Here is a 24,491-nt window from a genome sequence, read left to right as displayed (position 1 = left end):
TGGCAAAAACCATTATAGTATTGTAAAGTAATTAGCCTCCAACTAATAAAAACAAATGGAAAAAAAAAGAAAGAAATGTGTTAGCAGAGTTCTGGGAACTGGAAGTTCAAAATCAAGGTGCTGCTGGCAGGGTCAATTCCGTCTGAGACCTCCGCTCTTGGCTTGCAGATGGCCATCTTTTCACTGTGTCCTTACCGGGTTGACCCTCCATCTGTGTGTATAGGTCCTAATCTTCTATTTCTAAAACGACACCAGTCAGACAGGATTATGACCTCCTTGACCTTGATTGACTCTTTAAATACCTCTATCTGGATACAGTCCCCTTCTGAGGTACTAGGGGTTAGGACTTCAGCATTTGGATTTGGGGGAGACATTTCTGCCAGTAACGTGATTTAACATATTGCATCTAGATGCTTCATAGCCCCCTCTTCTGCTTTTGCAGATTTCTATCTCATAATCCCTTTTTTGGTTTGTTTCCCAGTCTCCAGTTTGGGGAACTACTCAGAGTTTGTGAAAACAACGCCCAGCATCATAGCTGAAGGCCTTGATCAAGATACTTAAACGATTTGTCCTAAAGCTTTTGCACTATGGTTATTCTTACACTGGATATCATTTTGTGACACGTGACTGACCTCTCTGTCTAAAAGCCAACAAGGGTTTGATGAAAGTACAAGAAAATGGTATTGAAACGATTGCTGCTGGTTGAGGTCAGAGATTTGGAAAACTGGATTGGTGTTCACATGTTGCTCAGCTCAGGGTTTCTTTCTTTTCCCTTGCAATCTGTAGAAGTGTGGTTTACATTTTAGTACCTGTGAGATCCTGGGAAGATGATTTAATCTTTCTGTGCCTCGGTTTTCTTATCTGTAAAGTAGCGGGAGTAATAGTACATATTTCATGAGAAGAATGTAGTTAGAAAGGTTTGAAGTGCTAGTAATTCTAATAAAGCACTTAATTTGTCCTTAGGCACAGCAAGTACTGTGGCTCAGCAGGTAAAGAATCTGCCTACAATACAGGAGTCACAGGAGCCTCAGGTTTGATTCCTGGGTCAGGAAACCCCCCTGGAGAAGGAAATGGCAACCCACTCCAGTATTCTTGCCTGGAGAATTTCTTGGACAGAGGAGCCTAACAGGCTACAGTCCATGGGTCTCAAAGAGTTGGACACAACTGAGCGACTGAGCAAACAAAATGTAGTAAATAAAAATATATATAAATGATAGAATATATGAATTACAAAACTGGGGAAAGGTTTTTTTAAAAAAAAAAAAACCTCCCCCCAAAACAAAGCCATGTAATTATGTTCATAGGAGAATTTTCTGGAGATGTTTATGCTCAAGCAGAATAGCCTTTACCTTATTTTAATTATTGTACGTTTAAATTGATGAAGATGGTTCTAGATTTTTAAACATGGACGTTCAGCTCTGGATACAAGCAGTTCCTGATTTTCCTCATTACTGAAATCCAATAACATTGTTTTGCTTTTAATGTGCTTTATTGGAGGGCGTTTCTTGTAGGTGAACAAAGTTATTGTAATGAGATAGAACTGTCCTTCCCAGGGAATAGTTCAGTAGATGAGAATAAAATATTTTGGTTTATGGTGGGTTAATTTTAAGGAATTGTGTTCATGGAATTGATGAGGGCTAAGATGGGGAGAGGCTTAAGACAAAAACAAAAAACCAACAAGCCAAGAGGTCATATAGTTGGACTCATCCAGTATGTAGCCTTTTCAGACTGGCTTCTTGCACTTAGCAATATGCATTTAAGATTTCTCCATGTCTTTCTGTGGCATGAGAGCTCAATTTTAAAAATTATTATTACTGAATAATATTCTGTTGTATGAACATCACACTTCCTTTATCCATTCATCTGTGGTAGTTTTCAGCTCCTTTGGGTAAGTACCAAGGAGCATGATTGTTAGATTGTATGGTTAGATCATATTTAATTTTGTAAGAAATCACCAAACTATCTTCTGAAGTAGCTGCAGCATTTTGCATTTCCACTAGCTCTGAACGAGAGTTCCTGTCACTCCACAACCTCACCAGCATTTCGTGTTGTTGGTGTTCTGGAGTTTAACCGTTGTGAAAGGTGTATAGTGAGTTGACTTCTTTTTTCTCATCTCCAAATCAATGTATGAGAAATACATCACTACTATTAATGAAATATAATGCAACTATGACCATTAAGAATCCTGCTGGAGAAAGACACTGGAAACAAGAAAACAGGCACTTATGCTGGCATTAACATTATTGGGACTTCCCTAGTGGTCCAGTGGTTAAGACTCCATGCCGCCATGCAGAGGGCACATGTTCCGTGCCTGGTGGAGGAACTAGATCCCACGTGGTACATAGCACACCCAAATTATAAAAAAAAATTACACTGCTAATAACAATAATAATAATAATACAGATTCATTTGTGAATAGTTTGAGTATATTTTGAAAACAAATGCCGCCAGAAAAACATTTACAAGATACATCTCTTTTATGAGCAGTTATCTTCAAAAGCAGTAAAAGACACTGGAAGTCATCATATGGCAGTGCTCTCAAGAGGCACTTTGAATTCTGAGCACCTGTTACTGGTTATTGATTGAGACTTTTCAACGGCTCTGTTCCAGGTCTTCCAGGTCGCTTATGTCATCATCAAGGCAGCGAATGCCCCTCGGCCTGGAAACTGGATCTTGGAACGTTCTGTGGATGGTGTAGAATTCAGCCCCTGGCAGTACTACGCCGTCAGTGACACGGAATGTTTGACTCATTACAACATCACTCCGAGACGGGGGCCGCCCACCTACAGGGCGGATGACGAAGTCATCTGCACCTCCTATTACTCCAGGCTGGTGCCGCTTGAACACGGAGAGGTAAGGCGCCCCCTACCGGCCGGGAGGTCTGTTTTTCCCCACCTCCAATGACAGCGCAGCTCTGCTAGGAGCCAAATATCACAGAGATCTTTAACTATTGAGATGCTGGAGCTGAGGTATCATTGCCTGGTGTCTACTGATGCTTCATGTTGCCCCGGACACATGTTACTTTATTGATTTCTTCCCTTTAAGGAGGTCCCTCAACTTCACTCTGCTGTGGTTTAATAATTCATCAGGATCCTCCCTGGAGGATCCTTCCCATAACACCAGGGCAGCAACATTTGTTGATAGAGCTCCTGGTTTTCTCCAGGAAGTTCTCCCTCTCCCTGAGAGTGTTGTGGGTTGGATATGGTTGATGAAGTGTTCCAGTTCTGTGCTCTACATGCCCGGACTGCACACACATCATTAAATCAGAGTGTGATCAAAAATTAGCCATGCCTGATAGCATGCCTTAATAAGCTAAAACCACAAAAACCCTCAAAAAAGTGCTTTTTCACACAGGAACTCAGCAGCAAGCCCTGCATTGTTTCAAGAGCAGAGATGAGTTGAGAGAGTGGGAGTTACAAAGTTCCCAGGCACCTTTTCTCACTCTCCTCAGCCTATCCTTGACATTTAGACTCTGGTTCACAGATGCCTGTGGATCCATGTTAAAATGCTCTCATCACACCAGGAGAAGTGTTCTTGTTTAAAGGTTTCCTGAAATCCCGGAGACACTAGAATGAATGACTTTAATAAACTGAACTTGGGTTGTGATCATTGCTGTACACAAGTGTCAATAAGTATTAGATTCCTGTAAGAACCTAGTTATTTGGTTTGATTTTAGATAATATCTGTAAAGATTATGCCCTGAATTTGAACCATCAGAGTTATATATATTTTTTGCATGCTTAAAATGGATATTTCTTTATTTTAATGTTTTATCTTTAGATTCACACGTCGTTAATCAATGGTAGACCAAGCTCTGACGATCTTTCACCCAAATTGCTGGATTTCACTTCTGCACGATACATCCGCCTGCGTTTACAGCGCATCCGAACCCTCAACGCCGATCTTATGACCCTCAGCCACCGGGACCCTAAAGACCTGGACCCTATTGTCACCAGACGAGTAAGTCTGGCAGGGCTCCTGACCTCTGGGAAAACTTAATGTCATTTAAAGGAAATAGACATTCCCTCCTGGTTGGCCTTTTTTCTTATTTTTGTTGTCGACATTAAATACCACCTTTAAATGATGTAGTTCTGATGTGGTGGCCTCAGGCCCCCTTGTCTCCACTCATCCGACGACATCATCTTGCAGCGGATGTAGTGGCCATTTCTTCATTCTTATCTGGCTCCACGACTGACCAAGCAAGTGAGAGTTGTTGGGTTTTGGGTTTTTTGTTTTGTTTTGTTTTTTTCACTTAAAAGTTTAAACTTTGAGATATGTATATAGTAAATGTACAAGGTTCATAGGGACAGACATTTTCAAACCCCTTGGATAAAGTAGGAGTGGAACGACCAAGTTACAGAGTGGCTGTATGTTTAATTTTGGGGAATTTGCTGAGACATCAGAAGCAGCTATACCATTGTTCAGCAGTGTGTGAGGGCCCTGGATACACCACACATGTCCATACTGGGGCGCTGGTCACTGTCACCTCAACCGTGCCGAAGTGCATGGAGGAACGTCTCCTTGAGTATTAATTTGTGTCTCCCTGAGAATTGTGTTGTGTGTGCTTATTTGTATCTGATCACATTTTTATCCATCTTTAAATTGGGTTACCTGTCTCTTTATTCCTGAGTTATAAATATCTTTATATATCTTTGTCAGATGTGTCTCTACTGCAAATCCATTCTGTGTCCTCTGTCTCTTGCTTATCCACTTTCTTAACTATGACTTTCAATGAATAGAAATTTTAATTTTGATGCAATTTATCATTTTTTCCTCAGAATTAATCTTTCTATTCCTCTCTGAAAAATACTGAGAGGTATTACCTCAAGTTTACAAATACTTGTGGTATTACCACAAGTTTACAAAAATATCTGATGCTTTTTTGTAATAGTTTTATAGTTTTAGTTTTCACACCTATTATCCATTCTTGTTCATTTTTTATTTGGTGTGAGATAGAAGTTCTTTATTCTCCATGTGCACGTACAATTGTTCCACATGACTTGTTGAAAATATATACATTCTTTTTTTCTTTAAATTATTTTGTGGCCTGTTGAAAATTACTTGACCATATTATTGTGGATGCATTTCTGGACACTGTACTGGTCTAATGATCTGTTTGTCTATCCTTATGCCAATAAAGGTCTTTCTCCATTACTGTAGAAAGTCTTGAAGTCAGGTACTGTAACAGTCCACTTCAGTTCTTTTCTAGGATTGATTAGGCTATTCCAAGTTCATTGTGTTTCCTTATGAGTTTTAGAATCAGTTCGTAAATTTCCGCCCAAAAAGAAAGGAAGAAAGGAAGCCTGCTGAGACCTTCATTGGGAGTTCATTGATTTCACAGATCAACTTAGAAGGAATTTTAGAAAACATTTTGTCAGTATTGGATCATCTAGTTCACAGATGTGCTATTTGTCTCCTCTTATGTCCAACTTCTTTCACTCCTCTTGGCATTGATCTGTTGTTTATCGTCCATATTTTGTTCAGTTTATTTTTAAGTATTTCTTGTTTTTGAATGTTAGTGTTAATGGCTTGCTTTCTAAAATTTGTTTTCCATTTGTTCATTCTAGTATACAGAAGTGTAATTCATTTTTGTTCATTGAGATATTGCCTGATTTACAAATTCTTGTAGCTTTTGATAGATTTTCTATGTACACAATCATGTTATCTACAAATAATGACAGTTCAGTCTTACTATGTCCTCTATTTGCCTTTGACTTCCTTTTTCTTGCATTATTGAACTGACTGGTACTGTATGGGCTACTAAAATGTTGACTAGAAATGGTGAGAGCTGATTTTAGGAGGAAAGTGCTTAACCTTCCACTGTTAGATCCAGGTTTTCCATAGACACACCTGCATTAGACTGAAGAAGCTTGCTTCTGCTTCTGGTTTGCTGAGTTTTTTGAATGTTGCTATTGCCTTCTTTAAAATGCTTTTTCTGCATCTAATGAAAGGATCTTAGGTTTTCTCCTTTATTCTGTTAATATGGTGATTTGCATTTACTGATGTTTATATGTTAAATTAACTCTGCACCCCTGGGATAAGTCCTATTTGGTCATGAGTTATCCTTTTTATATAGTGAAAAAGTGAAAGTCGTTCAGTCATGTATGACTCTTTGCAACCCCATGGACTATATAGTCCATGGAATTCTCTAGGCAAGAATCCTGGAGTGGGTAGTTTATAAAGCGCTATATTCAATTTAGGAATATTGTTAGAGTTTTCAGTAGCCTAGGTTTTGAATATGACTGCCTCAGTTTATGATGCAGCCAAGTTGAGAAATTCATTTTCAATTCCTTTGGTTTCTATGGATGAGCTAATTTGAACATTATTTACTTTAAATGAACATAAATATTTTATTTATATTTATTTATGCATGAAATATTCTTTAAAAGGTATATGTGTGTTTTTGATTACCAATGGCAACTGAGATATTTGTTTGCATGTCAACATTTTCTTTGCACTGAAATAGGTTTTAATTTTTTTTTTTTTGGTAACTTTCTTTTTCCTTAGTATTACTATTCAATAAAAGACATTTCTGTTGGAGGAATGTGTATCTGTTATGGCCATGCTAGTAGCTGCCCATGGGATGAAGCTACAAAGGTGAGTAGCAGTATTTCACATCTTACTAAAACCTCAGAAGTTGTAGCTATAATGTTGGCGTTGCACTTTTTATTTAAGGCAAGTGTTGAAAGTTATAAAATCATGCCACAAAAAGAGGACTTTTTAGATAATTTAACTGGTTTAATTTTTTAAAGACAATTTAATTTTACTTTGGTTGAAGAATACATTTTAAATAAATCTTTCTAGGAATTTTTTTTGTTGCAAAAAAAGATATAATATTTGCCATTTTAACCTTAAATTATAAAATAGTGTCCAACCCAGTGGCCCTTTGAATTTTAAAGCTCTTTTCTGTAAGATAGTAAGTGAAAATCATGTGCAGTTAGGAATTATGCTTATGTTTTTAAGAGTCCCCTTCTCTTTCCTTTCTGTGGTGCTAAATCAAAATAAAACAAAGTTTTCCTGTTTTAGCATCATATTAAGTGAAGAAGAGGACATTCTCTTTTCTTCTTCTCTTAAAAAACTTAACATGGAATTGCTTTTTATTTTTTCCCAATCTTTGTTATAATAACTCCTGAATAGGATTATTCTCTTATTAATGCTGAAAAATATAGAGATGAATATCAAGAAAGTTATTCAGGGACTTTTCTTGTGGTCCAATGGGTAAGATTCTATGCTCCCAATGTAGGGGGCCCAGGTTTGATCCCTAGTCAGGGAACTAGATACTGAATTCTACAATTAAGAACTGATGCAACCAAAATAAATAAATAAATAAATATATATATATATATATATATATATATATATATATATATATATTTTTTTTTTTTTTTTTAAGAAAGTTACTCATAGGAGCTTCCAAACCTTTCAAGTCAATATATCTCTTTTGAAAAGTTTTTGTTAGTTAACCCATGTTAGTTTATTTTCTTTCTTCTCAATTCTGCATGTAACCAGGTTCTATGTTTATTTTTATCTTTAAAAATGAAATACCAATTTGCTTATATGTCACTATATATCCTCAACTGCAAACCCTTGCTATGTATTTGACTGTGATGAATTTTTCTTGAAATAAACTTAAGAAAAGCATGCAAGTCAATTTTCAGATCCAGTTTTATGTTCCTTGTCGTCTAGAAATTCCAGTGTCAGTGTGAACATAACACGTGTGGGGACAGATGTAATCGATGCTGCCCTGGGTACCACCAGCAGCCTTGGAGACCTGGCACTGTTTCTTCCGGGAACACGTGTGAAGGTGAGGCAGCTGAGAGGTGCAGGGATGTGAAGTCTTCCCCCTTCATCTGCTTCAGTTTACAGTGACTTCATATTTATAGTGTGTAATGGTTTGGAAAAGACCCTGATGCTGGGAAAGCTTGAGGGCAGGAGGAGAAGAGGGTGACAGAGGATGAGACAGTTGAATTGTATCACCGACTCAATGGACATGAGCAAACCCAGGGAGATGGTGAAGGACAGGGCAGCTGGACATGTTGCAGGCGAGGGGGTCGCAAAAAGTCAGACACGACTTAGCAACTGAATAACAATAAAGTGGTTTCCTTAGTTATTCAAGTAATTCCCAAAGCTGCAGACTACTGTCATAAGACATCAAGGATTGAGACCTAATATATCATTATGATTTACTATTTATCTATGATTGCCGTTCCCATGTATTCATTTATTCTTTACTAATTTGGATTTAGATTTTAAATAGGCAATATATTCACAAGGTTCCAATATCTACAGTATATAAAAGCATATTTGTATATTTCTATCTCTACCCTTCCCACTTTGTATTATTTCCCGGTAGGTTCTTCCTGAAATGTTTATGCAAGTAAAGCATGTTAACACGTTCCTATACCTTACACAGTTTGTGCATAGAATCTAATGTGATGTACATGGCAATCTGTGCATTGCTTTTATATTTAACAATATATTTTAAAGAAAATCTTTCCATATTAATGGTATGAAATGCTGCTTTAAAAACAGTTGCACTGGGGAATTTCCCTGCTGGTGTAGTGGAAAAGACTCTGCACTCCCAATGCTGGTTCAAACCCCAGTCAGGAAACTAGATCCCACATGCCATAACTAAGACCTGGGGCATCCAAATTAATCAATTAATTGAAAAAAATAGTTTCATTAAACTCCATTGTATGAATTTAACGTTATCAAAACATCTACCTACCTGTAGTATTTTGCTTGCTGTCAGAGATGGTTAGATAGCATCACCGGTTCAATGGACAGTTTGAGCAAACCCCGGGAGATAGTGACGGGCAGAGTAGCCTGGCGTGTTGCAGTCGGTGTGGGTCACAGAGTCACCCAGGACTTAGCCACTGAACAACAGCAGCAAGTCTTCTTTTAACACAAGCAGTGGTACAGTGATTCACCTGACAAGTGAGCAGGTGCTTCTGCAGAATGTGATCCCAGGAAAGAGGTTGATGGATCCAGTGGTTGTGCAGACTTATAATTCAGATAGCTATTCCCCAACGCCTCCAGAAGGTGGCCCATGCCCTACTAAAGTGACTTACTCTATAGTTTTAATTTATAGTCAGCTCGCCTGGTTGCTCAGCTGGTAAAGAATCTGCCTGCAATGCAGGAGATGCCGATTCGACTCCTGGGTTGGAAAGATCCACTGGAGAAGGGACAGGCTACTCACTCCAGTATTCTTGGACTTCCCTGGTGGCTCAGTTGGTAAAGAATCCACCAGCAATGCCAGAGACCTGGGTTCAATCCCTGGCTTAGGAAGATCCCCTGAAGAAGGGAAAGGCTACCCACTCCAGTATTCTGGCCTGAAGAATTCCATGGACTATATAGTCCATAGGGTTGCAGAGAATCGAACACAACTGAGTGACTTTCATTTTCATCAAAATTTACTTAAGGAGGGAAGGCTTGTGTTTATCTGGACCATGGCATCTATATTAACCAAGATTTAAAAATATTTTCCTAGAATGCAACTGCCACAATAAAGCCAAAGACTGTTACTATGATGAAGATGTGGCCAATCAGAGGAGAAGCCTGAATATTGCTGGACAGTTCAGAGGAGGAGGGGTTTGCATCGGCTGCCAGCAGAACACCATGGGTGTCAACTGTGAAACCTGTGTGGATGGATATTACAGACCCCATGGGGTAAGAGTGCCTTGGCTGTCACCCAGCTTTGTGGCAGGAAAGAGCCTCAGACCACCACACACAACCCCAGCGCTGGAGACATTTCCTTCTATAACATTTGACTGTATTCTTTTTTTGACTGAATATTTATTAGAGAGTCTTTTATAATCCAAGCGATTGAAAGCATACAAAGATGAAAAAGAAACCTTTTGTTTTCGAAGAACTTAAAGTTTGATTGGGGAGACAGATGTGCCCACCAGTTAACTATAAAATCAATCACTAGTTGAAGGGTTGAAATAGAGTTACAGGCAACCAGCTATAAAGATAAGGAAGGTTTTTTTGAGTCCTGACCATTTCTCACTTGTTTTCTGGTTGCTAGTAAGGGCTACATGCATATAATTATAAGGATTCCGGTTCTTAGGACCTTTCTTAGATTTTGACTCATGATTTTTCTTCTGTCCTTCTGCTGACAGTTGCCCTGAGAATACCTGCCACTTAATCTTTGTTTTTTTAGCTTGTAGTGTTCTTCAGTATAGATATCCTGCTCTATTGTCCTCTTTTCTGACTCAGAGTAGGATGTTTGCTCACTGATACTAAACTTGAATTCAGAGCCCCCTGGCTGCATCCTCTCAGAGTTTTATGATACTCAGTGTTCACATGGAGGGTCAGCCAGTAACTGAAGCAGCTGTCTCCTGCTCAAAGGAAGTGCTCACTTCTCAGTTGACATGTAGCTGACATGGGAATCCCGTGGTGGCTGGGTTATAGGAGATGCTTCTAGATAATTCCAGGTCACAGCAGAGCTAGGGGGCCTGGGAGCTGTGATAATGGGAAAGGAGGACTCTTTGCTAATGATGCCAGTGGTTGTCACCATCAAAAGGATGTTTGGTATTTTCTGACTTGACCTACACACCCTGGGTACACAAAATCATGGTGATAGTCACATCTGGGATGAAAAGCCAACACTTTGTCATTGATGTTATTGTCAATGTTAATGCTAAGATTGGTATTATTTCTAGCAAGATAATCTAGGACAACCTCTGCCTTTCAGGTGTCTCCTTATGAGGACAACCCTTGTCGCCCCTGTGACTGTGACCCTCTGGGGTCCCTCAGTTCTGTCTGTATTAAGGATGACCTTCACTCTGACTTACACAGAGGTACTTGGTTCATTTCTGTGCTTGTAATCGATGTGTGTGTGTGTGCGTGTGTGTGTGTGTAAGATTTGCACCTAGCAAGACTGTTACCATTGTGTAATAATTTGGTGATGATTCTCTATTGATGTTTTGCTCATCAGATATTTATGAAGCACCTTATTACTATGTGCCAGGCAGTTTTTTAGGACCTGGGAACATGTATATATAGTTGAACAGATAACCAAGGTCTCTGCTTACAGGCAGACACTAAATGAACAAGTCCATGAATAATATAAAGCCAGGTCTCGGTGCCCTGGGCATAAAGCAAAATTACCAATCGTGATAGATTTGAGGAAGGGAGGGGAGGAGATGGTGATGTCAAGGTGACGAAATGACATTTGAGAGGTTAATTGAGCTTTTGATGAAAGAAGCAATGAGGCTCTGTTTCAAGTCATATGTGGAACAGTAAATATCAATCACTGCATTTAGCTCTCAGAAGACAGGCAGAGGCTTAAGCATACATCCTCCTACAACACAAGCAAATCCTCCAGGTAACCTTGTAAATGTCAATGTTCTTTCCATTTCCAAAACTGGCAAATGGGCATGCAAATGCCAGAGTCCCCTGGATAGGTTGTATCTGCTCAGAGACCCCTGCGACCGCCTCCGGTGCTCAGTTACTGGCAGTGGAAGTGGGTATTGATCAGCAGAGAAGGATGTGCTCACTGTGGGCCCGCTGGTTGGGGGGATGGTGAATTACAGGAACTAGTGGTTCTAACCTGCAACCCACGATAAGATGATGCTGATGATGACAGTTACCTTTGATTGGATTCACTGAAAAACATACATCATTTTAATTTTTAATCATAGCAAGTAAAAATTATTTTACCTACTCTATAGGCAAGGAAACTGTAGCTCAGAGCACTTGAGAAACTTGGCCAAGAGTCTGCACTTTTGAAGCTGGTATTAAAAGCAAAAGACAGTGCTCATCACCCTCCACCACTGGCTTGTGTGCTTTTTTTTTTTTTAAAGAATTTTCTGATATAATTGACTTGCATACAGTACACCCATTTAAAGTGTACAGTCCATTGTTTCGGGATATTCATGGGTACAGCCATCACCACAATCCAATATTGGAATATTTCTATCACCCTGTAAAGAAGCCCCCTACCCACTGGCAGTTTCACTGCCTGTTTTCCGTCACCCCTCCCCCACCCCTGCCCCAGTTCTAGGCAGCCACTGAGCTACTTTCTTTCTAGAGATTTGCTTATTCTGGCCATTTCATAAAAATAAAACATAGAATATATGGTCTTTAGTGACTGGCTGCTTTCACCGACCATACTATTTTCAAGTTTCATCCCTATTGTAGCAGGTGTCAGCATTCGTTTCTTTTTTCTTGCTGTATAATACTCCATTTATGTGTGTTTAGCTTATTCATTCATCAGTAGATGGATATTTGAGTTGTTTTGACTTTTTGGCTGTTGTGAATAATGCTGTTATGAGCCTTTATGTAAAAGTTTTGGGGAAGACATTGTTTCCATTTTTCTTGGTTAGATACTTTAGAGTAGCATCTCTAGATCTTATGGCTACTCTATGCTTAGCCTTTCAAGGAGGAACTGAATGGTTTTCAAAAGCTACTGCATCATTTTACAGTTACATGTGTTTTCCACCTTTTCTTTCTTTAAACCAGGGGTTGTCAACTATGTTCTATGGGCCATAACTTGCACCACTGTCTTTATAAATAAAGTTTTATTGGAACAGAGCTGTTTCCATCTGTTTATGTGTCCTCTGTGGCTGCTTTCAAGCTGTATGGGCTGAGTTGAGTAGTTGCAACAGAGACTGGCCAAAAAGCCTACAGTATGTACTCTCTGGCCTTTTACAGAAATAGTTGGCTGACCCCTGCTTTAAACCCCTTTTACTTTCCTGCTGGATCATTTTGCCACTTTCTTTGCAGGGAAGTGGCCAGGTCAGTGTCCATGCAAGGAAGGTTATGCGGGAGAAAAATGTGATCGCTGCCAATTCGGCTATAAGGGTTACCCGGAGTGTGTGTCCTGTGACTGCAACCCAGCTGGCAGCGTGAATGAGGAACCCTGCTCTGAGTCTTGTCTCTGTAAGGTACGTATGACAGAAAATAATCTTGAGCATTCATTTACAAGATGAACAATTATAAAGTCCTCTTCAGATTTTAAAATGCTTGATTGACAAACATAGAAGATTTAAGAGAAAACGATACGAAAAAGCCATTGCAATATAACAACCAAGCTCTAGATCCTTAGCCTCAGACTTGAGTACAAAATCAGATGATAATATTTCAGACTATTGGGAAATTGTGACATTATGAGACTTTACATTTGTCTTTTTGTTTACCTATGTCTCTGGGTTGCCAGACATGTTTCCTGCTAACGTCATGTTTGTTATTGTTGTTCAGTTGTTCAGTCATGTTTGACTCTTTGTGACCCCATGCGGCACATCAGGCTTCCCTGTCCTCCACTATCTCCTGGAGTTTGCCCAAATTCGTGTCTTATCGAGTCAGTGATGCTACCCAACCATCCCATCCTCTGCCACCCTCTTCTCCTTTTGCCTTCAGTCTTTCCCAGCATCAGGGTCTCTTCCAATGAGATGGCTCTTCGCGTCAGCTGGCCAAAGTATTGAGCTTCAGCTTCAGCATCAGCCCTTCCAATGAGTATTCAGAGTTGATTTCCTTTAGGATGGACTTGTTTGATCTCCTTGCAGTCCAAGGGACTCTCAAGAGTCTTCTCCAGCACCATGTATCATGTTTATGTCATTTTATTCTGTCTGTCTATTGGTTTCAAAAGCTGATTTTTTGCTTCACTTGCAGGAAAATGTTGAGGGGCGTCACTGTGATCGCTGCAAGCCAGGATTCTATAACCTGGAGGGAAGGAACCCCCAGGGCTGCTCCGAGTGCTTCTGCTTCGGCGTCTCTGACGTTTGTGAAAACCTCTCCTGGCCCGTCAGTCAGGTGGGGGCACCTTCCGAAAGCTGGGAGGTGGGAGGGTGGCAGGTGGCACGGAGATGGTGAGGACAGGCAGGGGGCCTGTTTGGGGAACGGAGAGTCTGGGGGGTTGGTTTCTAGAGGGACAGCTTGCTGGTTGGAGCTTAGGGCTCTTCCCTGACCCTCCCTTCTCCTTCCTTGCTAGTGCCTGGGAAGGGGGGATTCTGGTCAATACTTGAGAAGGGCGAAGTGTTTCTATGGGTGGTCTCCTGTCATCTCTACACAGGTGACAGATTAGGAGGATAGGATCTGGAGGCTCTATATAGTGTTTGGCATTTGGCTAAGAAGCAGGGGACAGCAATGAAGAAGTCAGCATTAGCCAGAGATGTTTTGTTCAGTGCATTTATTGGGTTCTTTGCTATTCTTTTAATCTGAGATACATATCCACGGCCTGTACAGTTTTGCTCATCTATTTGCTTCTAATTGACCTGGGTTTGGGGAACTTTTAGCCACGGTATGTGAACTCCATCCTGGCTGAGCTCTCTGGGTCTGCCCCTTCACTGTGAAGATGCTAGCACCCAAAGGGATTCACAGATCTGAAATTCTTGGATCTTTTTTGAAGGTGAAAGATATGTCCGGGTGGCTGGTCACCGACTTGGTCAGTTCCAACCAGATCCGGTCCCAGCAGGACGCGCTGGGCGGACGTCACCAGATCAGCATCAACAACTCGGCGGTGGAGCAGAGGCTGACCTCCCAGTACTACTGGGCGGCCCCGGAGGCCTACCTGGGAAACAAGGTACTTGTGGTGATGGTGTCTCGGGCAGGGATCTCGGGAACATTCGGGAAGAACTTTGGTTGGCCTTTCACGTAGTCTCCTTGCTCTCCTGGGCATTTGGCAGAATATCACATAGTGTTTACTCCCACCTGACTCCCACGGTCTGTTTATCCCTGCTTGACTTCACTACATCATTAAAATAGGAACTTGTGTCCTTCTTGGCACCATGGTGAGCCCCTGGTAGGTAGGGGAAGCCTATGCCCTTCTCCTATACAGACTTTCTGCCTTGCTCTGGGTTCCTGGGTCACCCGGGCCTTTGTGAAGGTCCCTGGCATCCCTGTTCTGTGGAGTCAGCCGTGTACCAGTTTTGTGGTCAGTCCTGTCTGCTTCTTTGCGACCCCATGGATTGTAGCCTGCTAGACTCCTCCCTCCATGGGGTTTCCTAGGCAAGAATACCAGAGTGGGTTGCCATTTCCTTCTCCAGAGGATCTTCCTGACCCAGGGATCAAACCCATGTCTCCTGCATCTCCTGCTTTGGCAGGCGGGTTCTTTAGCACTGGGCCATCTGGGAAGCCTGTACCTGTCTCACCGGGTATATAGAACACTTCTCGAAAGGGTGTGCAGGGGACCCCCTGCTTCTTTCTCATGATTGTTGCTCATGTGAAGTTCATGTTTAAGAACAGATAGGATCCTTTCCATTGTAAGAAAATGCTCAAAGGGGATTCTACAAAGTGGGAAGTTGGTTGATATGATTTAACTTCTGCCTTTTGTGACATGGTCCCGTCCCTCCTCACCAATTGTGCACCTTCTCCAGATTCTGATCTAAAAATATATTCAGTGGAATATCTCCTAATGGCTATGGCTCCCTGCTCGCCTTAGCCTCGCCTCAGCCTCGCCTTTGGTTTAAGTCATGGTGTAGGTATCGTGCCATAGTCCATTTCTAGTTAATATGATGGTTACATTTTAAATTTTATAGCTGTTTTGTGTATGCTTAAATGGTGTTTATTTTTTGAAAATGATTGCTTTTCCTCACTAAATTACAATCTTAGAAGTCATTTTCTATTTAGAATGAGGTCTTATCACCAAAATTCAGTAGTTTGTGTGTCTGGGGATCACCTCTCCAGTTTTTTTATGGTGCAGAAATTGGCTTCTGAACATTGTGTTGTTGTACTATAGCTGGCAGAAAAAAATCTCTCTCTCTTTTACATTAAAGGATATGGGGTTGGAGAAAACCCGTCCTTCCTTTGGCTGATCACACATGTGTCTGTCATTCTCCCACAAGCAGGGTGATGAGACCAAATGTTGAGACTATAGTCCTGGGGCAAACTTCCCACCCCCTGCCGTTCTTCCACGAAATTAAAGTCTGTTGTTGGACTAGTAGAAGTTCATAGTCACTTACCTCGTTAGCTCTAAGAAGGAGTGCATTTTCTGTGCATTTAACAATATCCTGCATTTGGTGATGTCAGTTAAACAGCAGATTCGTATAACACGCTTCCTGTCCATTGCCTTTAATGTGAAGTCCTTACGTGTGGGGGCCTCGGGGACCCCTTGCAGTCTAGCAGTTTCCAGATGAGTCCTAGCCACCCTGTCCTCCGACCACACGCTCTGCTCCCTCCTCGGTGCTCACTGTCCCTCCATGGTTCCAGCTGACCGCCTTCGGTGGCTTCCTGAAGTACACGGTGTCCTACGAGGTCCCAGCGGACGCGGTGGACGGCGACCCCCTGTCTCACGCCGACGTCATCATTAAGGTAACTGCTTTCTTGTCGCTGTGTTAGAGCTGAGAGGGCTTCGTGGGGGGTCAGCTTTATGCCTGGAAGTGTCTAAGAGGGGGTGCGATGTAGCGAGGAGCTCAGGGCCAGGAGGGCTTTCAGCAGTGGCCTGCCTCTCAGGTCTCCTGAGACTAGGATTTCCAGAACTGCCCCGGGGCTGCACTGTAGCTCTTCCCTTTATCCTGTAGTGGAGGTGTCTATCCTAAGGGGAGAAGGTTTTCCTCCGTGTGGGGACTGCCTGATCGGCCCTGGAGCCCCTCCGCCCCTCCGGGCGTGTCCTCCCCACTGAGTGACCAGAGTCTGGCTGGTCACAGGGTCTGGCAGCACAGGGTCTGTGTGCGGACAGGAGATGTGTCATTGTTTTTGTCTCGCCTCTGTCCCCTCCATCCCTGTTCTCACTCCCATCACAAAAAGAAACAGATAACTAATGAGAACCTACTCTACAGCACAGGGGACTCTTCTCAGAGCTCTGTGGGGACCTGAAGGAAATCCAAAAAAAGAGGGCATCTATGTATACACATAGCTGATTCACTTTGTTGTGCAGCAGAAATTAATACAACACTGGAAAGCAACTGTGTGCTTAGTCACTCAGTCATGTCCAATTCTTTGGGACCCCATGGACTGTAGCCCACCAGGCCCCTCTGTCCATGGGGACTCTCCAGGCAAGAATACTGGAGTGGGTTGCCACGCCCTCCTCCAGGGGGTCTTCCCAACCCAGGGATCAAACCGTAGTCTCCTGTGTTGCAGGTAGATTCTTTACCGTCTGAGTCACCATGTTGTTCCCTAAAAGAAATGCTAGTTGTCGTGTCGGTCCTTGAAATTCATTTTACAAGGATTAAAATTTCTAATTAAAATAGGTATTCTCCTAATTGTTATTTGACAGACTAGGTTAACAAACACTCCGTATAAACAAAACCTAAGGTTTTGAAAAAATGAAACATGAGCATTACCCTTGGGGGTACACACATAGGTCAGAAAACACACGATGGTAAATGGGCTCCTATTTGATGACTTTGATGACTTTTAAGAAGTGAGCATGAAGAAATCTTTATTTTCAGTTATTACCCACCAATAAGAGGAAGTTAGGTTCACAGATTTAGCTCGTGACATAAAGTGAACTAGGAGACAAATCTACATCCATCAGATACAACTAATGGACTGACTTTTAAAATTCAGGCTATCTTGAAAGCTTGCAACTTACCAGATATTGGTGTGTATTCTCTAGTGACAGAATGCCAGCAATGGCTGATAATGAGTAGAACTTGTGGGGTTTTAATAGGTATTTTCTTACGTTGCTAGGAATCAGGAGGTTTATTAAATGTTTGTGTCCAGAAATGAGTTAAGATACTATATTCCTGGTGCACTGGGAAGACCCAGAGGAATCGGGTGGAGAGGGAGGTGGGAGGGGGGATCGGGATGGGGAATGCATGTAACTCCATGGCTGATTCATGTCAGTGTATGACAAGACCCACTGAAATGTTGTGAAGTAATTAGCCTTCAACTAATAAAAATAGATGAAAAAAAAATTGCAATAAAACCAAACAAAAAATTCAGCAAGGCCTTGGCCTTTGCTATACCCCTGAAACATTGTAAATCGACTGTACTTCAATTTAAAAAAAAAGATGAGGGGTATCAGATTGGTTGCTTTGAGGAAAACTTGGTCTAGTGCTTGCCTTTGTTTCTTTTCTGAGATTAGCAGAGGCACAGTCTTTAGACTTATTATCCAAATTCCTCTGAGAGGAACACAGTGAAATCTCTCTGATCCTTCTGGACCAAGGGCTACATGGATAGTATTACACGTTTGGCCAAGATATGAAAAGCCAGGTGGCTGAATACAAAGTTTGCTTTTCGTGTTTAATCATGAAAATGAATCATGAATGTATTTCCTCCTTGTTTTAAAAATGTTAGGGAAACGGAATCACTTTAAGCACCCAGGCTGAGGGCCTGCTGTTGCAGCCATATGAAGAGTACTTGAACGTGGTTAGACTGGTACCAGAGAACTTCCGAAATTTCAAGAGCAAGAGGGAGATAGATCGTGACCAGCTGATGACCGTCCTCGCCAATGTGACCCATCTCTTGATCAGAGCCAACTACAACTCTGCCAAGGCAGCTCTTTACAGGTGTGTACTGGTAAGGAGGGAAAACTTACGGTGGTCTTGCCTTTTGTACTGCATAGTTTATGAATTGTCCATTTTATGCATTATGTATTTTAAGTTGAATATACTGACAATTTTAAGGACACAGCTAATGGAAATGTCTGTCTTGGAATTATTTTTTATTGCTATAATTTTATCAAAAGTATAAGAAGAATTGTCCATGACCAATGTATCTAGTAGGAAATAGACTTGGTGTCAGGATCAGAAATTTGCAGGGTGGTTTTCTGAGAAATGAGGGGACAGTTGCCAGCAATGTTGCACCTAGTTTTCACCCTCTTGATGTTAATAGTCTTAGATTTTCACAGGCTATTTTGAAGCTCATGAGTTTAGCCTTAGTCGTTTTGTTACTTCGAGAAGGTCTGTTTCTGGTAACACCAGCCAGAGTGTGCACAAAGAATAAGGCTAAAGCAAACCAAAGAGAACTGCACACTCAGTGACATTGTCTCTGCACTAGAGATAGTTCGGCTTCCTGGGCTTGTTCTTCTGAAGTTCATTCTTCGGAAGGGGCCCCGCGGAGCCTTGCCTCAGCTGTGTTGGGCAGTAGCTCATCTTTTTCCAAATTTCGAAGGCATTTCCAGGGACTAATGACAGCTCCCAGAAAATGTTCTGTTGTGAAAATCTCTTGTTACTTACAACACACTCACCTTTTTAATTTAAAAAAAAAATCATTTTGTTTGAATTAAGCCTTTTTTAGGAATTCGTCTTCTTTGAGGTTTTAGATGCTGCATGCAAGCATGTTTAAGTTGTGTAACGGGGCCTATCTGTTTGTCTGTTGGTAGGTTGGATTCTGTCTCTCTGGACGTGGCCAGCCCTAATGTCATAGACCTGTCCCTGGCCACAGAGGTAGAGCACTGCGAGTGTCCCCAGGGCTACGCGGGCATCTCCTGCGAGGTAACCCTCCTCCTCCTTCCTATCTGCTTCCTTTTCTCCTTCCTATGTGGAAAAAATGCGTCAAAGGTGATGTCATGATGTACGTTTGAATTTTAATTTTTGAAACGCAGTGTTTCTAAGTTTCAGACTTTTGAGGGATCTTGGAATATAGGAAACACATTGCTTAAAGAAATCTAGGGAATTTCTTGGCTGTCCACTGGTTAAGATTTGTCTATCAACATAGCAGGTGCAGGTTTGATGCCTGGTCAGGGAGCTAAGATTCTGTGTGCTTCACAGCCAAAGGAGAAAAAAACAAACAAACAAAAAAAATGGAAGCAATATTGTAACAAATTCAATAAAGTCTTTAAAAATGGCCCACATCGAAAAAATCTTTAAAAAACTTAAAAAAAATAAATCTGATTTCTCTGAAGCCCCTGGGAATACCCTCAGTAGGTGTCACTGTCTGGCTTAGTTAGTAGGAAAGTTGCAGCACCCATGCCATATTTTGCATTCCTAAGGAGGATCAAACTTTGATTGTATTTGAACATTTACCAGTTACCAACACTTGACCTGGAAAGCTTTAGCCAAGCCAGCCCTGTCTGGAGACCTTTGATGGCCCCTGGCTGTGTCACTTACCTGGGCTCCACATCACATAGTCAGTGTATAAAACTACACTTACATTCATCGCTAAAAGTAATCTTTTGCTTAAAAATTTTGAAGTATGTTTTGAATTATTTGGACATCCATATTGATAATAACTCTCTCTTACTGAGAACTTTGTATGTATCTGGCACTGTTCTGAGCCCTTTCCACATATAACCCCGTTTAATCCTTAAAACAGCCCTATCAGGCAGGCCCTTCACATACTTTCTGTTCCACAGATGAGGAACAGAGACACAGAGAGGTTAAGGAACTTGACTGAGGTCACACAGCTAGCAAGCAGTCATATTAGGATTTGAACTCCACCCCTGACAGCTGCCACGAGGTCCTCTCATGCCCATGACTGACTGAACATTTGTCATTGGCTGTGATTTCTTGGCTTGCACTTTTACAAAATGAGAACATTTAACTTATAATCTGTTTTTACCTTTACTAACTTTGTAGTTAATAAAGTTGGCCTGAAACTTCCTGATGTAGATATTTAATTAAATATTTTTATCTCTATTTTTCATATTTTGCAAAGTTTTTTTGGTATGGGGTGGGGACCAAAGAACTTTTTTTTTTTAACATCTCATTTATTTTTAGGACCAACAAGAGTTCATAGGTCCTAATCCCCGTGGGTCTCCTGCTTAATGGAAAAATGACCCTCAGATCACCTCATAGTATGTGGATGTGGGCTTAGGGGAGCCACAGGTAGTGCAGGATAACCATGGAAGTGGGAGCCTTGCCAGCTAGACTGGAAGGGGGAGTTACTGCTGGAGGACAAGTGGGCGGGGCTTTGGAAGGCAATGTTGGTGTGAGCAGGGCTTTGGGGGGAAAGTGCTGGTTTGGGCAGGGCTTTGGAGGGCAAGTGCTGGTGTGGGTGTGGCTTTGGAGCCAAAGTGTGGGTGTGTGTGGGATGATGCTCAGGCCGGAACAGGAACCTCAAGTCAGTGTCAAGCAGAACTCATTCTGTAATCCACCTCTTGCTCAGAAGCTAACTTAAAGAATCAGGCAGCTATTCACTGAGAATGGAATTTGGGGGAGCCCTGTAGCTGCCACACAGACCCCCAGGCGGCTACCTGCTCAATGCGCATCTGTAGAGAAGCCTGCTGTCCCCAGGGGAGCATGGCTGCGGGAGGTGATAGGGGACATTCCCAAGATCAGTGTGAATGAAGGCATTATACATTATTACTATAATGAAATCCTCTCTAAGAATCCTTAGAACAATAGAAAACAAACCCATACCCCCTTGTGCCATGGCCCCAAGGGAGTGTGCCAGCCTCAAATTAATCATCCCCCAGCCTGCACTCAGGATGCGTTTCTTGTCTGCTGTTGCCCTGGGCGGCCCGTGGACAGGGGTCTTGCAGGTGTGCACACCTGGTGTTGAATCATTGTATGAGCACCGAGGACCATACCTAATGCTTCATGTTTCAGATTGCATGTCTGTCAAATAGAGAGTCAATTTCTCAGGGTCGCCAGGAGGATGACATGAAGTACAGTGTCTAGGGGCCTCCTTGTCCCTGAATCTCCAAGTTGTCAGACCAGCACGATGACCAAGGGAAGCGTACCTGTAACATTTGTTTTATTAAACTGATGCTATTTGACAGAGATGTGCATTTAACACTATGATGGCAACATTTTATAATTTTAAGCAAAAGAAAAAATAGTAGAGGGAAAAATATCCTCTCCATTTGAAATATTGGTTAAATGACTATCACATGATTTCTAAGAATGTTGCAGTGGAAAACTCCTATGATGTACACTGGCTTACTGAATAGCTATTAAGTTGCTGTGTGCATGTTTCTGCCTTTAAAACATATAAGGAACTGGATTATGGTGGTAGTTGCACCAGTCAGTAAATTGACTGAAAAAAAAAAAAAGGATCATTGAATCGTATGCGTCATATGGGTGCATTTTATGGCATGTTTGGGCAAAAAAATAAGTTTTCTGTTCATGGAAGACTGAGCGGTTTTTGTTTCTAACATGTTGGGGAAAAGATGATTTGCATTTTGCATAAGAAGTTACCTTCACCTGTCTAGTCACCTGTCCTTCTTTTGCAGTCCTGTCTCCCTGGCTATTACCGTGTGGACGGAATACTGTTCGGAGGCATCTGTCAGCCCTGTGAATGCCACGGCCATGCATCTGAGTGTGATGCTCATGGTGTTTGCTTTGTGAGTCTGAGACCTCATGTGCCCCTTCCCCACCCTGAAGCCCTGGCTCTACTCAGAAGTGATTTTTTAAAAAATGCTTCCTGCACAGGGAACATCCCTGCCTTTGTGAACCCCAGAGAAAATCTGGAGGTTTAAGTTCAAGACATAGACTATTTCCTGCTTTTATTTCTTTTCATTTTTGTTTTTTTTGAAGAAAAGTTGCTTTGGTAATAATAGAAAAGGGAGGTATCATTTCACAGCAGGTTTTTTCTTAGGACAATAAATAATGATTTACATTACAAGACTAAAAAGTAACATAAAGGTAGAAAACGTCCACTGATTAAGCAAAAAAGATCAGATCTTTTAAATGCAAGTGCTAGTAGATTTTAACATTATGTTACATAGTATATCATAAGAGGAATAATAAGATATCTGATAATCTCACTCATTTGTGCGATATATCATGCTTCCTCGTTGTTAGCAGATGAACTCTCCAAACAAGTTCCTCTTTCATGCAGTAGGAGTTGAAACAGGGCTTAACAAATATGTGGTTTATCTTGAGAATGAACTTTGGGGCAGATACAGGGCAAGACTTGTTTTTTAGCTTCAGTCAGGAATTCTTTTAGGCTTTTGTGCCTGGGAGCCAGGCCACACTCCTGGGCTCTAATGGATTCACCGCTCAGAGATGGAATGAATGTGTATGGTAATCAGCCAAACCCTATTCACCCGCCCAGCACGGAGGGAGGTACGGAGGGAGGTTCATGCTTTTTCCCTAAGAGATTGATTGAGTAGCAGGGCAGGGAAAATTTAATGATCAGACCCATGGGGAAGACCTCGGCGTGGTGCCGCCCATTGCTTATTCTTTCTGGAGCCTCCTTTTTCTGTTTCTCTGGAAAGACAGCTTTCATTTAGCTCTTTGTTCGTGTCTTTGTTCTCTATAAGTGAAGTGTCTGTAGGGTGGCGTGGAAGGATGGCTTGCACGCAGACTCAGACTTCCCACGATAAGTTCCTCAAGCTCAGCTTCCTATTGCTTGATGACGTTGTTGCACCTTTAAAAGCTCTCTCCCTCCTCCTTTTGGGTTTGGAGGCCTCTGCCCGCACTTGGTCTGGTGGGGGGGTCCACTTCCTGCACCCTCTGCCATCCAGGGTCCCAGAGCAGCTCTTTGATCCATTTTGTTACTGCAGAGGAGACCGAGTGTAGTGGTTGGAAGTGAAAGGTCTCTTGCTTCCTGTTTTCACAAATTAAAAGATTTTATCAGCCGGTCTGGAAACAGGCAGCCTCTCCTCATAGAGGAGTGTTTGGTGACTTGCTTTAGTGTTTTGCCTTTTTCTTCTGCTTGGACTGCAAGTTGTTTGTGGGTAGCTCTGAGGCTCGCTCAGCGGGCCAGGCCAAGCCTCTCACGTGTGTCCTAGGCATGCCAGCACAACACCACTGGGGACCACTGCGAGCGCTGCCTGCCCGGCTTCTATGGACTGCCTTCCCGAGGGGCCCCCGGGGACTGCCAGCCCTGCGCTTGCCCGCTCTCCACGGCCTCCAACAAGTAAGCCCGGCTCCTCCACCAGCCCGTCCTGCCCGAGGGGCCAGGGTCCCCATCCAGACCTGCACTGATGTCTTCAGAGCAAGACCTGTGTGCAATGAGAGTGTGAATTTGCCCCATAGTACTTAACTGGGACTAGAGATGGAGGAAAAGACTTTGTCTTTTAAAAAAAAGTTTGACGTATTGAAGTATATAAGGCAAGTTGTGGGGTGGCAAGGACATTTGCCTGCCTTTTTTCCTCTTGGCCTAATGTTGATCATCACTTCCTTCAGTGTGTGTGCCTGCCAGTGGGCTGGGAAGTAGAGGGGGACATGGATATGAATAAAACTTGTTCCTGGGCTTCAGGAGTATTTGAGCTAATGACCAAAATATGTAAATATGAGGCTCATTGGGAATGAACTGAATTCATTAAGTTGATTAAACAAATCTTTATTGAGTGCCCGGTATGTGCTGGGTGTCATGGTAGGTGTCCTGAGCCTCAGACTGTTCAGCCGTGGCTGCCGGCGCCATGGCATCCACTCTGTGATCATGAGGATAGGGGAAGTATGTCCACTGTGCAGGGGGCATCTACCAGGGGTGATGCCCTGAGGAACCTCTCAATCTGAGACTTGAAGGAGGAGAGGAAATTGGAAGTGAGCTTGCTCTTGGCCAGTGTGGGCAGCTCTGAGGCGGGCAGCTCTGAGGCAGGCAGCCCAGCCCCAGGGACTGGAGGAGAGGAACTTGCCTTGAGCCTCAGAGCCAGCCTCCTGGAGGAGACCACTGAGGAGGGCACTGAGGGTGAGCCGGTGAGCCCAGACAGAGTGGGAAGAATCGCAACCCAGGCCAACGGACAAACAGGGAGTGTCTAGTGCCCAGGGCCGTGT

The 24,491-nt window shown here is 42.4% G+C and overlaps 1 protein-coding gene across 1 annotated transcript in view; it reads left to right on the top strand.

The window, feature by feature from the left end:
• Positions 1-24,491, top strand: part of LAMA1 (laminin subunit alpha 1) — a 123,297-nt gene that overhangs the window by 39,195 nt on the left and 59,611 nt on the right. The window contains exons 4-17 of the mRNA XM_065935153.1: positions 2,611-2,853; positions 3,781-3,960; positions 6,508-6,597; positions 7,687-7,804; positions 9,491-9,669; positions 10,697-10,802; positions 12,730-12,890; positions 13,615-13,755; positions 14,351-14,524; positions 16,150-16,251; positions 18,181-18,392; positions 19,208-19,319; positions 22,001-22,111; positions 23,504-23,631. Of these exons, the coding sequence (XP_065791225.1) occupies positions 2,611-2,853; positions 3,781-3,960; positions 6,508-6,597; positions 7,687-7,804; positions 9,491-9,669; positions 10,697-10,802; positions 12,730-12,890; positions 13,615-13,755; positions 14,351-14,524; positions 16,150-16,251; positions 18,181-18,392; positions 19,208-19,319; positions 22,001-22,111; positions 23,504-23,631 (2,057 nt within the window). The remainder of the gene's footprint in view (positions 1-2,610; positions 2,854-3,780; positions 3,961-6,507; positions 6,598-7,686; positions 7,805-9,490; positions 9,670-10,696; positions 10,803-12,729; positions 12,891-13,614; positions 13,756-14,350; positions 14,525-16,149; positions 16,252-18,180; positions 18,393-19,207; positions 19,320-22,000; positions 22,112-23,503; positions 23,632-24,491) is intronic.

Source organism: Muntiacus reevesi, chromosome 4 (assembly GCF_963930625.1).
Source record: "Muntiacus reevesi chromosome 4, mMunRee1.1, whole genome shotgun sequence".
Lineage (NCBI taxonomy): Eukaryota > Metazoa > Chordata > Mammalia > Artiodactyla > Cervidae > Muntiacus > Muntiacus reevesi.
Note: the sequence above shows the minus strand (reverse complement) of the source record. Positions and strands in the feature narration are given on the sequence as shown.